The sequence below is a fragment of the Capra hircus genome, chromosome 5 (genome assembly GCF_001704415.2).
Source record: "Capra hircus breed San Clemente chromosome 5, ASM170441v1, whole genome shotgun sequence".
NCBI classification, from domain to species: domain Eukaryota; kingdom Metazoa; phylum Chordata; class Mammalia; order Artiodactyla; family Bovidae; genus Capra; species Capra hircus.
In genome coordinates, this window is record NC_030812.1 from 109976726 (window position 1) to 109992700 (window position 15975).

The window sequence follows — 15975 nt, forward strand, 5'->3', positions numbered from 1 at the left end:
CCTCTCTCATTTCCCCATTTTCTCCTCTTGTTGCCTCTGGCTTGGCTTGTTCGTTGTAGCTATTTCTAAGGAAAAGAAAAGTTCTCTTCCTCTGGCATCAGGCCAGGTCTGGGTACCTTGGCTGGCCAAGGTTCTTCTCTAGGTGGTTCTGAGAACTCTTCCTGATTTCATCATGCAGTGGGGTGGGTCAGCAGGATGGTTTTGGTTGGTACTGATGTGTCCTGACATGGTCAGGGGACCACTGACTGTCCCAGAGATCAAGAACACTCAGGACACATTTATTAGGGCACAAGTGCCCGTCCTGGGTGGGTGCTGGGCATAGGGAGATGAGCTAACCTCAGTCCCAGACCTCCAGGTACTTGGGGGCTATGGAGAGTGCTAACTTGGCGTCAGGACACCTGGTTTAAATCCAGACCCTGCTGCTTCCTACCTGTGTGAACTTGGGCAAGTAGCTTCAGTTCTACGAACCTCCAGTTGCCTTTTCTATAAAATAGGGATAATATTACCACCCTCATAGAGTTGTCATGGAGACTGAAGAGCTCGTATTTGTGCATTACCCCGAAAAGCATTTGGCACGTTGAAAGTACTCCGTAGATATCTGCTTATTCACCCATGATCTAGTGGAAGTATAGCGGGATGCACGGCCATTTTCATGGCTTCTGGGAGAAGGGGCGGGTACCAAGGAGGAGGTCTGTCTGGTGGCCACTGAGCAGGTTGAGGGCAGTAAGGAGTCCCTGCCCACATGTCCCACCTCTCCTCTCACTACCCCCTCTCTGTTCCTCTAACCCCGCTCTCTCTGTCTCCTCTCTGGGCCCTCTGCCCCTGTCTGCCAATCCAATCCCTCCACCCTTCCCTCTCCCAGGTATGCGGATCCTGGTGAACCTGCTCCTGGACACACTGCCCATGCTGGGGAATGTCCTCCTGCTTTGCTTCTTTGTCTTCTTCATCTTTGGCATCATCGGCGTGCAGCTCTGGGCCGGCCTGCTTCGCAACCGCTGCTTCCTGGAGGAGAACTTCACCATGTGAGTGCAGCGCCCCATCCCCTGCCCTGGGACTCCCGGCCAGCTTTACTTGGGGTATTGCTCATGCAGAATGTTTCCAGGCTGGGAAGGTCTCCCCATTGAGCACCTGGTCTCAACCCTTACTCCTGGTGGAGCAGAGAGATTAAGAGATGTGCCCAGGTGAGTTGGTGGTAGGTCTCCCACGAATGGTTGGACACCAAAATGAGCTCAGAACGTCTCTGAGCCCTCCAAACTGTTATCACAAAGTCCCAGTCCAAGGCAGGCCCTTAGACGCTAATTTAGCTCCTACTGACTCTTACTTAACACGTAGTTTTAACTTACTGGGTGAAAGTGAAAGTGTTAGTCGCTCAGTCGTGTCCGACTCTTTGCAACCCTATAGTCTGTAGTCTGCCAGGTTCCTCTGTCTATGGGATTTCTCAGACAAGAATACTGGAGCAGGTTGCCATTCTCTTCTCCAGGGGATCTTCCCAACCCAGGGATGGAACCCGGGTGTCCTGCATTACAGACAGATTCTGAGCCACCAGGGAAGCAGGAAGCAACTTACTTGGTAGTTGGGACCCGAAGAGTGGAAGCAGCGAACCAGAAGGAGGTTGGGTAGGAGGGGAAGACCCAAGCAGAAGTGATGACAGCAAAGGAAAACAAGACAGAAAACCTCAAAAGCAGACATGAAACCTGGCTGTCTAATTATAGCACAGACATTCCAATCGGTGACTCTGAGTCATCAGGGAAAGGTCAGCTTGCATTTAGCCCACGTGTGTCTAAAAGCAGTGGGGGTGGACAGCTCCCTAGAGAGAGGCTTGTCCAAAGCTATGTAAACAGAAATTGAGCTGTGGCTCTTGGAGAAGTTGGGTTGAGTCGTCGGAGAAATTGGACATCTGTAGCATCTCAGTGAGGAGGGGTAAGCAGCGCCTTTGAGTACACATACATGGCCATATGTAGTTGGACATGACTAAACTTTCATTTCGTTTCACTAATATGCATTAGTGCACTCCTGCTGTGTCCAGGCCACAGGGACAGAGGTAGGAAAGCATTTTCATTCATCCTGTGACTTGACACGCTCACCGAAGCAGCGGCACTTGCCCAGCTCAGGGGAGCATGCAGCAGAAGGTGGAGTTCCAGCCCTTGGGGATCGAAGGGTGCAGGGACATGGGGACACTGCACAGGCATGGGCTGGGCCTCCCTGTCCGCCTGACTGCTGGTTGTGGGGATGGAGCTACGCTGGAGAGCCAGGGGGAAGCCTGGGGAAAGAACTGACTCCCTCTGCAGCACTGTGGGGGCAGATCAGGGGCAGGGCACACTTGTGGGTCAGGGCCCTTTGTGGGGGAGGGGAGCACGCAGTGTCAGTCATTTGTAAGGGGCGGGCCCTGCTTCTCCGGGTCTGGCCTGCACAGATGGAGACGGGCAGGTGTGAGCTCTCAGCTTTGGGGGTTCAGGTCACATCCAGGCCCCTCTGTCCCCCATGGATCTTTTCCTAGTTCATCCCGAGGTGGCCCCCTCTCGTTAATCCAGCTCAACCCCAGTGTCACCTCCTCCGGGAGGCCTTCCCTCACCACCTCTTTCCCCCAGACATTATCCTGCTTGATTTTCTTGGCACTGTCTTTGTCTGAACCTGTCTCACTTGTGAGTTTATCTTCTGGGTTGTTGGGCACCTCTAGTCCAGTTTATTGACTTGGTTAGCAAGGATGACACGCTCCTGTGTGACACAGGTGGTGGCGGTGGTGCTTGACTTTTGACCCCATGTGGAGACCCGGAAACAGGCTGAGAGAGGAGAACCTTGCTCCAGGACCTCCAAAGCCTACCATGACCACCCCCCAGTGAGCGTGCACAGAGCATGCCCCAGGCACACAGGTCCCAGGGGAGACCCCAGATGGTCAGAGGCAGGGTTCTTGATGAGCAAAGGGGATGCCACCCAGCTAGGAAGTGGCGGGGCTCCGTCTCATGTCCTCTGCAAAGCATCTGCTCCCTTCTGGCAGATTCTGTCTAGGCATTAATGCACACGCACGACTATTTACACCCCAGACAGGTTTTAAAAATGGGAATTGCTTAGGCAATGTGTCTTGAGTGTGTCTTACATCAGTGTTTCTTATTCCACAAATGAACCACAGTTCAGGGTGCCAGCTTCTGTTGATGGACTTTGTGTGGTTACCAGGTATTTGCTCTTATGTGGAAGCCTGCAGGGAGCATTGTGTATGCTTGCCATCTTTGTATGCCCTTGTGTGATCAATGACTAGACTCATAATTGCTAGTCGAAGCGTAAGGCACACCTCTGAGATACTGTGGGTTCGGTTCCAGACCACGGAAACAAAGTGAGTCATACGATATTTTTGGTTTCCCAGTGCATGTTAAGTTATGTTTACACCATCCTGTGGTCTGTTTTTTGTTTTTTTTTTTAATAAATTTTTTTTATTTATGTGGCTGCCCCAGGTCTTAGTTCCAGTACTTGGAATCGTCGATCTTTGTTGCGGCATGTGAAATCTTTAGTTTCAGCACACAAATTCTTAGTTGCAGCATGAGGGACCTACTTCCCTAACCAGGGATTGAACCGAGGCCCCCTGCATTGGGAGTGTGAACCACCAGGCAAGTCGTCTGGAGTCTGTTAATTGTGCAATATTATATAAAAAAGAACATGCCCCAACTGAAAATATTTTATTGCCAAAAAATGCTAGCCATCTCTGCTGAGCCTTCAGTGACTCATAGTAGTAATAACAAAGCTCATTGATTGCAGATCACCATAACAGACGTAATAATAATGAAAGCTTGAAATAGTGCACGAATTACCAAAATACGACACAGAGACACAAAATGAGCAGATGCTGTGGGAACAGCGGTGTTGATAGGCTTGTTTGAGGCAGGGTTGCCACAAACTTTCACTTTGTAAGAAGGGTAATAAAGCAAAGCTTAATAAAATGAGGTATGGGTGTTTCTCTGGTGGTCCAGTGGCTAAGACTCCACATGCCCAATGCAGGGGGCCCGGGGTTTGATCCCCAGTCAAAGAACTAAATTCCACATGACGCAAGTAAGTTTGCACACACCCCAACTAAAAAGATCCACAGGCCGCAACTAAGATCCAAGATCCCACGTGCTACACCTAAGACCCAGTGCAGCCAAATAAATAAGTAAATACATAATAAAAAATAAATAAAATGAGGTATGCCCTGTGTCCATTTTTAAAAATTTTATTTGTTTTTAAATTGAAGGATAATTAGTTAAGAGAATTGTGTTGGGTTCTGCCAAATATCAACATAAATCAGCCATAGATATACGTATGTCCCCCTCCCTCTTGAACCTCTGTGTCCATTTTTTCATTTGCCTTTTTTGGTTAAGGTATAAATTATACTCAGCGCCAGGCACAGCTATTAGGTGCTGTGGGGGGCGGGGTGCTCAGTGAGGTTTTCCCTGGATTAAGCACCAGTGTCAATCTACCCTGAGAAATTCACAGTGCCCAGCAGGGCTCTATCCTGCCCCTTGCTCGTCACCCTCCCCCTCGCCCCGATGTAGCCGCTATTCTGATCTCTTATCACCACGGAATCCCTTTGCCTGTTTCTGAGGTTTCTTCAGATGAAATCATACAGGCAGTTGCCTTCTGTGTCTGCATCTCTGGCTCATGATCCTGTGTCTGTGAGGCTCATCCAAGTTGCTGCATGTATCCGTAGCTCCTTCTTTATTGCTGCGAGGTTCCCACTGACTGAATACACCCCGGCATGTTGTGTTTTTCCGTTCTCCTGTGGATGTGGGTGGTTTCTGGTTCTTTGGTTCAATGACTCATGAATATTCTTGCCCATGTCTTTGGGTGGATATGGCCGTTCCTTCTTTTGGGTAAATTCCCAGGAGTAGAATTGCCAGGTGAAGGGAGTGCCTGTGTTTACTGGCTTGTAAATTTTGTCAAACCGTTTTCCAGGATGGTTGCACTGAATGTTCGCTAGCAAAGTCTAAGGAGTTCCAGTTGCCCCACATTCTGTAGCAATGTTTGGAACTGTCAGTCCTTTAATTTTTACTATTCTAGTGAGAGTGCAGTGGCACCTTATTGTGGTTTTAATTTGCATCTTAATTTGAATTTTCCTGATGGCTAGTGGTGATAGGCACTTTTCTGTTTGTTGATAAGCCATCAGTATATCTTCATGTGAAGTGCCTGTATGGTTTTTGCCATTTAAAAATTGAATTGCCTTTATTTTTCTTATAAATTTGTAGCAGTTCTTTATATTCTGGATTTGAGTCCTTCAGTGGATATATATATATTTATGTCCTATATCATATATTTGATTCCAGTTTGAATTTTATGTTTTCACTCTTTTCTCCCCCTTTAAAATTTTTTTAAATTTTGTTTTTTCTTTTTCTGTTTTTTATTTCTTTTTAAAGGTTTTTTGTACTTCTGTATTTTTTCTTTTCTAATTTTCTTTTTGTCTTTTTGCAGTTTTCACTTTCTTAATGGTATCATTTGATTGATAAACAGAAGCTCCCCAGTATTATCAATTACTTTTCTAGTGTTATTTTTTGTATCCAGTTTAAGAAATCTTTTTCTAACCCAAGGTTATGAACACTAACTCAACACTAACTAAAACACTAACTCCAGTGTTTTCTTTTAGAAGCTTTCTTGTTTGTATCTTTCCCATTTAGGTCTGTATTCCATTTCAAATAATTTTTAGTATGGCATGTGGTTGGGGTCAAGATTCATTTTTCATGTGGATGACCAGTTGTCCCAGCACTGCTGCTGGAGAGGTCCATCCTTTCTCCATTGAACTGTCAGAGTGCCTTTATTACCACCGGGGGACCATATGTATTGGGGTTCTATGTCTACATGTTAATTGTTGATGGATGTTGCCAGAGTACCCTCTAGAAAGGTTGTGTCAATTATACTCCCACCGCTAGTGTATGAGCATCTCTGTTTACACGCACCCTCCCCCACACTCAGTGTTATCAACCCTGAAATGTTTGCTGTTTGGATGGATGTAAAATGATCTCACTGTAATTTTTGTTTGCGTATTCCTGTTATTAGTGAGGTGAGCATCTCTTCCTGTATGTTGGTCATTTTGATTTCTTCTGTGAATTTTCCATTCTTTTGTCCTTTCCTTCCCTAGTGGATTCTTTTTCTTATTGAGTTATAAGAGATTTTAATATGCTTTAGATGGTTATATTGTACCTGTTTTACGTGTTTCAAATACTTTATCACAGGGGATGGCAAACTCTGGCCTGTTTTTGTGAATAAAGTTTCGTTGGAACACAGCCATGCCCACTTGTTTATCCGTTTTCTGTGATGGTTTTCATGTTACAGTGGGAGAGTTGCATGGGTGGGACAGAGACCATGTGGTTTGCATAAAGGAAAAAAAAACTTACTATTTGTCTCTTTATGGAAAAAGTTTGCCTCAGTTCAGTTCAGTTCAGTTGCTCAGTCGTGTCTGACTCTTTGCGACCCCATGAATTGCAGCACGCCAGGCTTCCCTGTCCATCACCAACTCCTGGAGTTCACTCAGACTCACGTCCATTGAGTCAGTGATGCCATCCAGCCATCTCATCCTCTGTTGTCCCCTTCTCCTCCTGCCCCCAATCCCTCCCAGCATCAGAGTCTATCCAAAGAGTCAACTCTTCGCATGAGGTGGCCAAAGTACTGGAGTTTCAGCTTCAGCATCATTCCTTCCAAAGAAATCCCAGGGCTGATCTCCTTCAGAATGGACTGGTTGGATCTCCTTGCAGTCCAAGGGACTCTCAAGAGTCTTCTCCAACACCCCAGTTCAAAAGCATCAATTCTTCGGCACTCAGCCTTCTTCACAGTCCAACTCTCACATCCATACATGACCACAGGAAAAACCGTAGCCTTGACTAGACGGACCTTAGTCAGCAAAATAATGTCTCTGCTTTTTAATATGCTATCTAGGTTGGTCATAACTTTTCTTCCAAGGAGTAAGCATCTTTTAATTTCATGGCTGCAATCACCATCTGCAGTGATTTTGGAGCCCCCAAAAATAAAGTCTGACATTGTTTCCACTGTTTCCCCATCTATTTGCCTTGAAGTGATGGGACCGGATGCCATGATCTTCGTTTTCTGAATGTTGAGCTTTAGGCCAACTTTTTCACTCCCCACTTTCACTTTCATCAAGAGGCTTTTTAGTTCCTCTTCACTTTCTGCCATAAGGGTGGTGCCATCTGCATATCTGAGGTTACTGATATTTCTCCCGGCAATCTTGATTCTAGCTTGTGTTTCTCCCAGTCCAACGTTTCTCATGATGTACTCTGCATATAAGTTAAATAAGCAGGGTGACAATATACAGCCTTGACATACTCCTTTTCCTATTTGGAACTAGTCTGTTGTTCCATGTCCAGTTCTAACTGCTGCTTCCTGACCTGCATACAGATTTCTCAAGAGGCAGGTCAGGTGGTCTGGTATTCCCATCTCTTTCAGAATTTTCCACAGTTTCTTGTGATCCACACAGTCAAAGGCTTTGGCATAGTCCATAAAGCAGAAATAGATGTTTTTCTGGAACTCTCTTGCTTTTTTGATGATCCAGTGGATGTTGGCAATTTGATATCTGGTTCCTCTGCCTTTTCTAAAACCAGCTTGAACATCTGGAAGTACACGGTTCACGTATTGCTGAAGCCTGTCTTGGAGCATTTTAAGCATTACTTTACTAGCGTGTGAGATGAGTGCAATTGTGCAGTAGTTTGAGCATTCTTTGGCATTGCCTTTCTTTGGGACTGGAATGAAAACTGACCTTTTCCAGTCCTGTGGCCACTGCTGAGTTTTCCAAATTTGCTGGCATATTGAGTGCAGCATTTTCACAGCATCATCTGTCAGGATTTGAAACAGCTCAACTGGAATTCCATCACCTCCACTAGCTTTGTTTGTAGCGATGCTTTCCAAGGCCCACTTGACTTCACATTCCAGGATGTCTGGCTCTATGTGAGTGATCACACCATCATGATTATCTGGGTCGTGAAGATCTTTTTTGTACAGTTCTTCTGTGTATTCTTGCCACCTCTTCTTAATATCTTCTGCTTCTGTTAGGTCCAGACCATTTCTGTCCTTTATCGAGCCCATCTTTGCATGAAATGTTCCCTTGGTATCTCTAATTTTCTTGAAGAGATCTCTACTCTTTCCCATTTTGTTCTTTTCCTCTATTTCTTTGCATTGATCGCTGAAGAAGGCTTTCTTATCTCTTCTTGCTATTCTCTGGAACTCTGCATTCAGATGCTTATATCTTTCCTTTTCTCCTTTGCTTTTCGCCTCTCTTCTTTTCACAGCTATTTGTAAGGCCTCCCCAGACAGCCATTTTGCTTTTTTGCATTTCTTTCCCATGGGGATGGTCTTGATCCCTGTCTCCTGTATTTTGTCACGAACCTCATTCCATAGTTCATCAGGCACTCTATCTATCAGATCTAGGCCCGTAAATCTATTTCTCACTTTCACTGTATAATCATAAGGGATTTGATTTAGGTCATATCTGAATGGTCTAGCGGTTTTCCCTACTTTCTTCAATTTGAGTCTGAATTTGGCAATAAGGAGTTCATGATCTGAGCCACAGTCAGCTCCTGGTCTTGCTCTTGTTGACTGTATAGAGCTTCTCCATCTTTGGCTGCAAAGAATATAATCAATCTGATTTCGGTGTTGACCATCTGGTGATGTCCATGTGTAGAGTCTTCTCTTGTGTTGTTGGAAGAGGGTGTTTGCTATGACCAGTGCATTTTCTTGGCAAAACTCTGTTAGTCTTTGCCCTGCTTCATTCCGCATTCCAAGGCCAAATTTGCCTGTTACTCCAGGTGTTTCTTGACTTCCTACTTTTGCATTCCAGTCCCCTGTAATGAAAGTTTGCCTACTTCTGCTTTATTGCAATTTGTTGTTTGTATACTATTGTTTGTCTCAGAAATTTTGTATACAGTCAATCTTGCCAACCTTTTTCTTTATAGATTTTGGATTTTATGTGTCTTATATAAGAAGGTCTTACCTATCCTGAGTTAACAAAAAAACCTCATATGTTCTTGTAAAGTTTTTGTGGTTATTTTTGTTGCACTTATGCTTTTTTATTCACCAGGATTTTTTTATTTAAAATTTTATGATATATTTTTCTTTACCTAGTATGTCCAAAATATTATTTTCAGTGTGCAATCAATATAAACAATTGAGGAGATAATAGACATTCTTTGTTCCATTCAATACCATGTCTTGCATAAGTTTACTTTTGTATATGGTGTGAGGTAGGGATCTAACTTTATTGTTTTCCAAATGGATAGCAGATGTCTTAACACCATTTATTGCCCAGTCCTTCTGTTCTCCATGGATCTGAAAAGACTTCTCTATAATATACCAAGTTCCCTTTTATACCTGGGTTTGTACCTGTGTTCTGAGGTGCTCCACAAATCTTTCTGTTCCTGTGCAATACCACACTGTATATTGTGACCTCTTGTAGGGCTGTACTCCACTCACCTTTATTCTTTTAAAAAATTGTCTAGGCTAGTCTCCCATTTATATAAACCTAGAACCATGTGGCCAGGTTTCATAGACAAAAGCATGTTGGAATTTCGATTGGGATTGCCATGAGTCACAGGTTAGCTCCACAGGATGGGCAGGGCGGGGATCGCCACCTCTGTTTTACAGTTGAAGAAACTGAGATCCAGAGAGGGGAATTGACCAGCCCAAGGTCACACAGATGGGACAGGGTGGAACAGGAAGGTATCTTACCTTGATTCGTTGAACCAGTAAAATTCAGCTTTTGTATATTGAGCACCTGATCTGTGCCGACCAGATGGTGTGCAGGCACTAGGGGTGCTGAGACCCAGTCCTCACCCTGAAAGAGCTCCAGGCTCCCAGGGAAGTTGGGTGCACTTTCCCCAAGAGCAATAATGGGAGTTTGTGCAGGGCCTCAGGCTCCCTGAGGAGGGGGGACCCTGGAACGTCCCTCAGTGAGTAGGTGGGAGTTTTTGCGACGATGCCAGAGGTGGAGAAAGGTGTCCCGGGCAGCGGGAACAGCATGTATGAAGGCCTTGAAGCGATAATGGCTGGCGGTTCCGGTCCTGCCGTGCCTCGTGGCGGTGACCCCTCCCCTTCTCTTTTCTGCGCCATCACCTGTGCAGACAAGGGGACGTGGCTCTGCCCCCCTACTACCAGCCGGAGGAGGACGACGAGATGCCCTTCATCTGCTCCCTGTCGGGGGACAACGGCATCATGGGCTGCCACGAGATCCCTCCGCTCAAGGAGCAGGGCCGCGAGTGCTGCCTGTCCAAGGACGACGTCTACGACTTCGGGGCGGGCCGCCAGGACCTCAACGCCAGTGGGCTCTGCGTCAACTGGAACCGCTACTACAACGTGTGCCGCACGGGCAGCGCCAACCCCCACAAGGGCGCCATCAACTTTGACAACATCGGCTATGCCTGGATAGTCATTTTCCAGGTGAGGCCCTCGGGCTTGGCACCGGCCCCTGTGCTGGGGGCTGGGGGTGGGCAGGGGTGGGGGAGCAGCTTCACCTGGCACTCTGTGCTCGGCGTTTGCCACCTGAGTCACTGAGGTCTGCCTGGCCTGCTGGCACGACAGGCACTATCACGCCCATGTTCCAGACAGAGCAACTGAGGTTGGGAGAAAGGACTGTAGGCCCTCGGGAGTATTGCCTGAAGTCTCTGTGCCTCAGTTTTCTTATCTCTAAGATGGGGGTGGGACTTCCCTGGCGGTCCAGTGGTTAAGATTTTCACCTTCCCATGCAGGGGATGCAGGTTCATTCCCTGGTCGGGGAGCTAAGATTCCACATGCCTTGCAGCCAAAAAACTAAACATAAAATGGAAGTAATATTGCAACAGGTTCAATAACGACTTTGAAAATAGTCCACATCAAAAACAACTTTTTTTTCATTTAAAAAATGGGGGTCATAACAGCTCCCTCCCCCTGCCCCCCAACCTTGAGTGGCTGAGAAGAATAAACCAGACGTGAGCAGAGCCCAGCGCGCAGCGAGTGCCTGGTCAAGGTTACCTTCCTGCTGTGGTTGGAAGGAAGGATGGGGCAGGTGCAGAGGGTGGTGGCTGAGAAGCCGCTGAGAGGGCTGCTCTGTGAGCTTTGCTCTGGGGAGTGTCAGAATCATAGAATTCAAAGCCGAAGCTGTGATGTGATCATAGCCCAGCATCTGTGTTTGGAGACCTTCTGGTTCCAAGAGGGGGAATTGCTCCGTGCAATTGCCCAGAAGCCAACAAGACCGCGGTGCTGGGGAGGACCCAGCATTCATCTTGCCCAAGGCTGCTCTGCTTTTCCTCTCTGAGAAAGTGCATGGGGGACAGCGTCATACCAAGCTCAGCACAGCCACTGTCCCTGGCTCAGCTGAGCTGCGCCCCCAGCCCTGCTGGGTGGGTTCTGTTAATCCCACGCACTGAAGAAGCAGCTGAGGCTCAGAGAGTGGCCCAGGGGGTGAGCTGGAGTTACAACCCAAACCCCCTCCCCGCCACCTGCTTCTTCCAGTCCTGCTTTGCTGTGGAAGACTGAAAGGTAGGGAGCTCTGGAGCCAGAGGGAGTCTGATCCACTCCTTGCTGGCTGTGTGACATTGGACAAGTGTCCTAATCTCTCTGGACCTCAGTTCCTCACCTGCATGTTGGGGATGAGGATGCCTGCCCAGTGGAGCCCTCGGGAGAAGTATGAGAGAGAACACGTGTAGTGCCCCGGTGCCCTGGGGGACCTCTGTCTGGGGCGCTCGCCTCGCTGCCTGCCTTTCCAGAGGCTCGGCCGTCTCAGCCTGTCTCTCCTGCTCTGCTCTGGCCGCAGGTGATCACTCTGGAAGGCTGGGTGGAGATCATGTACTATGTGATGGATGCTCACTCTTTCTACAACTTCATCTATTTCATCCTGCTCATCATCGTAAGTGTCAAGGGAGCTGGCGCTCTCCGGCAAGCTCCAGGACCCACGGGCCAGGGGACCAGAGAGTCTTTGGGAGTCCCCAGGGAGACCTTCCAAGCCCACAGAGCTGAGTGGGAGAGAGCAGGAGGGGCAGCTTTTAAATGCATCCGAGCCACGGGTGATTGAAGGAGCTCGTTGGGGGTGGCTGCTGGAGGCATCCATCGCTTCTGATTGCCTTCATTTCTCATTTCTGGGAATTGAAGTCCACCCAGCGCTCGAGTTTCTGTGTCTTGCAGTCTCTGGGAATACATTCCTTTATGACCATAGCAGGGATGCAGCCCCCAGATGAAGCTTCTCAAGAGCTCCAGCATCTCCCTCGTTTCCTGGGGCGGGAAGATGAGATGCTGTGAAACCGAAGCCTGGGGTGGCTTCCCAGGCAGAGTCTGGAGGGGAGACTGAGCCTGGGTGTGGGCCCCTGGAGCTCCTTGGAATTCTTGGAGGGACCCACGCCTCTCGGGCATCTCTGCCTTGTTGGGGAGACTTGGAGGTGAAGGGGGGCTCTCTCTACCCCCAGAGAGGGCCCCTCTGCTGGCCAACCCCTCTACTCCCACCACAGTCTCCTCTAAGCTTAGAGCTCATCCACTCTGTCCTGCCTGACAGCCTCAGCCACAACACAGTCCTCAAATGTCAAGGTGATTCACTCCCAGGAGAGTCACTGCTGGCTCCCTGCTGTAAGGCTGGGTTGTCTGGCTCCCTGGTGTTAGGAGGGGGTGCGCTTGGCGCTGCACCCCCTCCTGGGCTGCTGGGACTTTGACCTGGGGGTTCAGGACAAGCTAAGCTGAGACACACTCACTGCTGGCTTAGCTTCAATGCCTTCCTCGGGGTGCTGAAATGCCTTCCATAGGAAACACTGCCGATAAAAGAAGATCCCAGGCTTTGTTTAGCATCCCCACCCATCCGCTGGTTTGTTCATTCCCCAGCACTTTCAGGGAAGCCTGCACTGTGCCAGGCCCCGAGTGCTGGGTGCCGAGCAGCGGATCTGGCCTGCCCTGCCCTCTGGGAGCTCACAGTATCACTGGGGAAAATGGGCTGCAGCAGGCAGGGGCCAGCCGCATCTTAGGAGCCACCTCAAAAGGGAGCCCAAGAGGCTAATGGAGTCCAAAGGAGGCTTCTTGCCCAGCCTGGAGAAGGGATGGGGAAGTGAGAGGTTTCCTGGAGGAGGTGATGCCGGAATCAAACCTTAAAAGCTGTAGGGGGAAGAGCCAGAGAAAGCGCCTTTCTGGGCAGAGGGTGTCTTGTAGAGACCTTGAACCCAGACAGACTCCTGCAGTGGGGCGGACTCTGAAGCACTGGGGTGGCGAGAGGAGCCTTGAGATCCAGGGAGAAGCGGCCAGACGCTTCATCTGCTTCTCCTGATGGAGTTAGGAGTGGGCCTGGGGTTGGCAACTTTCGGCGTGATTCTGGGCAGGCCCCTTGGCTCCCAAGCTCATGGAGAAGTGGGGAACAGTGGCGGCATCTGGTTCACGGGCCCTGGGGAGGGTTAGAGGAGACAGGGCCAGCCGCCTGCACAGCTCCTGGCGCACAGTGTTGCTCAGTAAACGTGTCCCGCTGCTATTGTTGCTGCAGTTATTGGGCCCCGGGTGGTGGCCCCGTCTCAGGGAGGCCAGGGTGCTGGGTTGGCCAGGTGCTAGGAGGGGGGTAGTGAGCCCTGGCCCGGCCGGGTCACCTGCCCATTTCTCAGGTGTGGACCCTGACCCTCAGAGAGGCGAGGCGCTTGGCTTGGACCACACAGCCAGTGAGGGTTCTCAGCCCTAAGACCCAGGTCCCCCGCGCTCCTTCTAGCTGGATAAGTCCTAAGCTCCTCTGAGCCTTCTGTTTGACAGGTGGGGAAAATGGAGGTCCAGAGGGAAATGGGGTGCTGTCTGGCCACCCAGGGACAGCGGCTACAGAGGCAGGCTGAGCAGAGGCCGCCAAGTGTGAGCTCCCAGCGGGCGGGGTCCCCGTGTCCCTCACACGGACCTGTGGAGCCCGTCTCCCGGAAATATAGAGAGCAAACGAGTGAGGTATCTTCTTACTTTAGAAGCAGGGGATTTTCCCAGAGTCCTCTGGGCCAGGAAGCCCCCTACAACCCTCACACCCCATCTCCCGAACCCCAGCTCCCAGCCGTGCTGTTGGGGAGAGGAAGGAAGAGGGGATGAGGGACCGACTGTCGCCTGCAGGAACCTTCTGGTGGGCAGCCTGGAGGAGGGTGCAACACCGCTGCCTCTCTCACTGCAGCTGAGTCTGGTCCAAGGCTCAGCCCGTGTCTGGGAGGAGCCTGACTCTGGAAACTGGGGCGGGAAGGGCCCCTCTGCCTCTGGTGGCCCCTGGAGCAGGGCCTGAGGACTTGAGGTAGCAGAATTCCTAACCTTTCCCTACCACCCCACCCAAGCACACAAGGAAACCTTTTCTAAAGCAAACCTCTCTAGTGGGATCTGTGGGCCCAACTAGGGCCCAAGTCAAGGCCATAGCGAGGGCAGGGCTGGGGTGGGTTTCAGGGCTAACAGAGCCTGCTGGGTCTCTGCCTCCCTCCCCTGCCTCAATGTTGATGTCCCAGGCGGGAGGGCAGCTGTGGTCAGGATCTAGGGGTCCGAAGCAGGTGGGCTTGGAAGCAGGCTTCAGGGAAGCAGCCTTCTTGGGGGTCTGCCCGGGCCGCCCCTATCCTGGGCCCCAGCCTCCTCTGGGAGCCAGGCCTCAGTGATCTTTTCTTGTTCCTGTCTGTGCCCGTGCCTCTCCGTCTCTCTGGGCCCTCCACACCCTGCCCCCTCCTCTCTCTCCCTGTCCCCACCCTCCCCCCACCTCGTCTCCATGCCTCCCACACCCCCCACCTCTGTCCTCTCTGAGCCTATCTCACCCTCCCTCGGCATCTCTCCTTGCCTTTCTCTCTGCATCCTGCTGTCTCTGGCCGTCTCTCTGCCTGTTTCACGTCCGGGATCTGCCCTGCCCTTCCCCTGGTCCTCTTTCTGTCTCTGCATCCCCTCTGCCCCTCGCCCTGCCTCCATCCCTCCATCTCCACCGCTCTCTCTCCGCCCTGTCTCTCCTTCTCCCTCTCCCACCCTCCTGCGGCCGGTCCCCCTCACCCCCACCCCTTCTCACCCCACCATCCCCTCTGTCCCCGTCCTCTCCCGTTGGCCACAGGTGGGCTCCTTCTTCATGATCAACCTGTGCCTCGTTGTCATAGCGACCCAGTTCTCGGAGACCAAGCAGCGGGAGCACCGGCTGATGCTGGAGCAGCGGCAGCGCTACCTGTCCTCCAGCACGGTGGCCAGCTACGCTGAGCCCGGCGACTGCTACGAGGAGATCTTCCAGTACGTCTGCCACATCCTGCGCAAGGCCAAGCGCCGCGCCCTGGGCCTCTACCACGCCCTGAGGAGCCGGCGCCAGGCCCCGGGGACGCCCGGCTCCGCCACGCCCGGGCCCGGCGCCAAGGAGCCCAGGCACTACAGTAAGTAGCGGGGCCTCCAGGGTGCTCCAGCCAGGCCTGGTGTGTCTCCAGCTGGGGACTCAGAAGCGGCAGTTTGAAAACGTGGCCTGTCCCTCCAGCACAAGCAGAGGTGTCCATCTAGTTCAGAACCTGGGCCTTCCCCAGGAGCTGCAGTCTACACTCTCAGGTCCCTGTCTCCTTTCCCGACCGCCTGCTGGGGCCTTGCCTGGCCTGGCCCTGGACTTGGGGGGCCTAGCTCCACCCTGGCGGAATTCCCGTCTGACCCCACTGTGCACAGGACTCAGGCTCTACCGTGGGCTCCATGCACAGAACGATGAACAGCTCTCTGTCCTTTGTTGTTGTGCCGTGGCTCACTTGTGTCTGACTCTGCACCCCTGTGGACTGCAGCACACCAGGCTTCCCTGTCCTTCACTGTCTCCCGGAGTTTGCTCAGAATCATGTCCTTTTAGTCAGTGATGCCCTCCAACCATCTCATCCTCTGTCATCCCCTTATCCCCCTGCCTTCAGTCTTTCCCAGCATCAGGGTCTTTCCAGTGAGTCAGCTCTTTGCACCAGGTGGCCAGAGTACTGAAGCATCTGTCCTTAGTTTTCAGTTCAGGCGCTCAGTCATGTCTGACTCTTTGTGACCCCATGGACTGCCGCACGCCAGGCCTCCCTGTCCATCACAAAC

At 50.7% G+C, this 15975-nt stretch overlaps 1 protein-coding gene across 1 annotated transcript in view; it reads left to right on the plus strand.

The window, feature by feature from the left end:
* CACNA1I (calcium voltage-gated channel subunit alpha1 I) overlaps nt 1-15975 on the plus strand; it is a 127189-nt gene that overhangs the window by 66855 nt on the left and 44359 nt on the right. The window contains 4 exon segments of the mRNA XM_018048795.1: nt 863-1022; nt 10083-10398; nt 11750-11842; nt 14999-15305. Of these exon segments, the coding sequence (XP_017904284.1) occupies nt 863-1022; nt 10083-10398; nt 11750-11842; nt 14999-15305 (876 nt within the window).